Genomic DNA, 3,062 nt, shown 5'->3' with positions numbered 1-3,062 from the left:
TCTCGCTCTCTCTCCCTCTGCCCCTCCCCCTCTGTCTCTCAAAAAAATAAATCTTAAGATAAATATTCTAACACAATATTTTAAAAAATCAACATTAACACAAGGAAATCCACAATGAATAAAATTATCAAAATTTTAAATAATGACCAGATCTTTAACAACACTGTGCAGGGCCATATTGGAGCCTGAGGCACAAGGCATAGCAGTAATCCCGTCCCTAGGCTATACTAACCAACTCCTAACCCCTGCGGCTCAATGACCCAGCTAAGGACCACTCAAGAGGGGGCTGCTCCCCCAGTTTGTGAGCCACCTCCCCTCCGCCTCCGCTGATCTTGGGAAAAGTTATGGGCAGGTCAACCTTTGCCCTCACATGGTTCTGAAATGGGTCATAGAAGTTCTTTAAATAAATTAACCAGGACGATAAGAAGAACAATAGCCGATATTTATTGAGTTCTAAGTGCTTTACAAATATTAACTCATTTAATCGTCACATGGATCTTACGAGGTAAATGATATTCTTATCCCTACTTACAGGAGAGGAAACTGAGGCACAGAGGTTCAATTATCTGTCCCAAATTACACAGCAAGTGAAGAAGCTGAGTTGAGAATCAAACCCAGGCAGTTTGGCTCCAAAGTCCATGCTGGTGACTACTTGCTTTAACACTGTGACCCAGGTCAAAAATGCACCCCTCATTCCCATTCTGTCCCACAGTGTGCCCAGTGATGGTTTCAATAATACCTCAACAGAGCCTAATAATGAATCCACACAGTAACATTAAAAATACCCACCCACCCCCCAGACAACCAAACACCCCAAAATAACATCAGCAATAGAACGACCACACTTGAATAATGTGAACCCTCCGTTCTTTATTCAATTTTGGGCAAGAAATTAAGGTCACCAAATTAAGTTACGGGGTACAGAAATCAGTTTCCTATGCTGGTTGTCGCTGCCCTGGAGTGAGCAGGAGGCCACCAGGGGGCTGCGAAGGCGACGCGTGCCAGGGCTCTGCAGGACCGGAGAGGGGTAGGACAGGGAGCCTCAGGGGAGCCTCAGGGGAGCCTCAGGGATCAACGGATCGTGTACTTGTCCCACTTCTTCTCGGGGTCGTAGGGCTCCCAGCGGCTGGCGGGGAAGATGTGCTTGTTCTTCTCGTACCAGCTGCGCAGCACCACCTTGCCGGCGTGCGACTCGTCCTTCTCCATGGTGGCGTCGCTCAGCAGCCGCACGTCGTCGTGCACGTCGAAGCTGAAGAGCGGCCCGCTCTTGCCCCGGGCCTTGGTGACGATGAAGTCGTAGAAGGTGTGGTAGTGGGGCAGGATCAGGTCCTCCTTGATGTACATGAGCTGCTCCACGCCGGCCGACCGCAGCTCGCGGAAGTCCTTGCGCAGCCCCTGCAGCGCCTTCTTCAGGAACTGCTGCACCGTGCCGCCCTTGTGGATGCGGACCGTGCGCCGGTGCCCCGAGCCGTCCCAGTAGCTGAACGTGACCTCCATCTCCTCGCGCTTCACCTTCTCGCGCCTGGCCTCCCACTCCTGCCGCAGCTGCTCACGCAGCTGGTTCTCCTCCTCCTCGCGCTCGCGGTCGGGCAGGAAGCTCGTGTCCACGTCTGGATTCTTCCCCAGGTTCTTCTTCCTCTTGCTCAGCCCCGCGGGCCTGGGCGGCTCCTCAGCCGCCGCGTCCGCGTCGCCCGCGTCGCCCTCGTCGAGCGTGAAGGACAGGCTGCAGATCTTGCGCTTCTGCTCCTGCTTGCGCTCCTTCTCCCGCAGCGCCTCCAGCTGCAGCCGCCGCTCCTCCAGCTGCTCCCTCTTGGCTAGCTGCCTCTCCCGCTCCTTCAGCAGGGCCTCCTGCTTGGCCTTCATGTCGTTCAGGGTCACCAGGCCCACCGTGCTCGACTTCAGCTCGGCCTCCACGGCGTCGTAATGAGCCGAGAATTTCTTGTCCACCTTCGACTTGATGATGGTCTCCTCGGCGATCCGCTGCTTCAGCACCTCCATCTGCTCCTTCTGCTTTTCCCGCTGCTTGATCAGGTGCATGGCCCGGCCGGCCTCGCGCATCGTGCCCTTGTACTGCGCCATGGTCGCTGCTCGGCGCACGCGCAGACACGCCCGCTTCCAGGACCTTCCCAACGCCCGGGGCTTCCGGACTCTGCAGCAATGAAAAGCGCCCGAGTTAGAAAGGGACCAGAATAACAGCTTAATGAATACTTCGCGGCGGTGCATTCTAATAGAACTTTCTTGAGACGATGGAAATGTTCTGTAGCTGTGCTGACCGATGTGTGTAGCCGTGCTGACCAATGTGTGTAGCCGTATGAGGCTACTGAGCCCTTGAAATGTGGCTGGGTGCCATCGAGGTGCTGTCTTTTTATTTTAGTTTAGTTAATTTAATTTAAATCTAAACAGCCGTGTGTGACGAGGAGCCCCCATACGGGACAGTACAAGGCTGGGTTTTGAGAGCTGCACGTGGAGAGGGTGGTTTTACAGAGCAAACTCTTCCCTGTCCAGGTGTCCTCATCTGTCCAGGTACCCCATCAAGCACACACATGCAAGAGTCGGGGCACCAAGAAGGCAGGCCAGCCGTGGCTCAGATTCGGGTGAGCTGGCCAGTGGAAAGCAGAGTCTGAGAGGAAAATGCCCATGCTGGCCCTGGGGGCACAGGCACCTGTCCCCTCAATCAGATGCAGAGCATTTCTTGGGGATGCAAGGGAGGGAGGGGAGAAGAGTCTGACAGAAACACCTTTTCGTACTCTCCTAGAGTGTGGTAATGTTAGCTAAGTTCCCATTAATGTGTTAAGAGTGAGGCAGGACCATGTTAGTTGCTGTCCCTTAAGAATAATTTCTGCAGTGAGGGTTTGTTGAGTCGGCCTTATGCCCCATGCTAAAGCACTCAGAAGCAGTGTGGGTACAGCCCCGCTCGCTGTGGAAAACAGGACATCTGGGGAACTCGAGAAGGCAGAGGAGATCTAAGTAAAAAAAAAAAAAAAAAACTGCCTTCTTGGTGTTTCAGCCAACCAGAGTGAGGCCTCCCCTAATTTTACTGGACTCAACTGGAGCTGACCATC

The 3,062-nt window shown here is 53.8% G+C and overlaps 1 protein-coding gene across 1 annotated transcript; it reads right to left on the bottom strand.

Moving 5' to 3' along the window:
* Positions 1–441: 441 nt before the first annotated feature.
* Positions 442–2,140, bottom strand: FAM50B (family with sequence similarity 50 member B). The gene has a single exon (XM_025891093.2). It carries the CDS (start codon positions 2,077–2,079, stop codon positions 1,072–1,074), a length of 1,008 nt encoding a protein of 335 aa, XP_025746878.1. The 5' UTR covers positions 2,080–2,140; the 3' UTR covers positions 442–1,071.
* Positions 2,141–3,062: the final 922 nt, after the last annotated feature.

This window comes from Callorhinus ursinus, unplaced genomic scaffold, assembly GCF_003265705.2.
Source record: "Callorhinus ursinus isolate GAN/ISIS: 27379988/994484 unplaced genomic scaffold, GSC_fseal_2.0 scaffold26, whole genome shotgun sequence".
Taxonomy (NCBI): domain Eukaryota; kingdom Metazoa; phylum Chordata; class Mammalia; order Carnivora; family Otariidae; genus Callorhinus; species Callorhinus ursinus.
The sequence above is the reverse complement of the archived record's forward strand: the minus strand, read 5'-3'. Positions and strand labels throughout refer to the sequence as shown.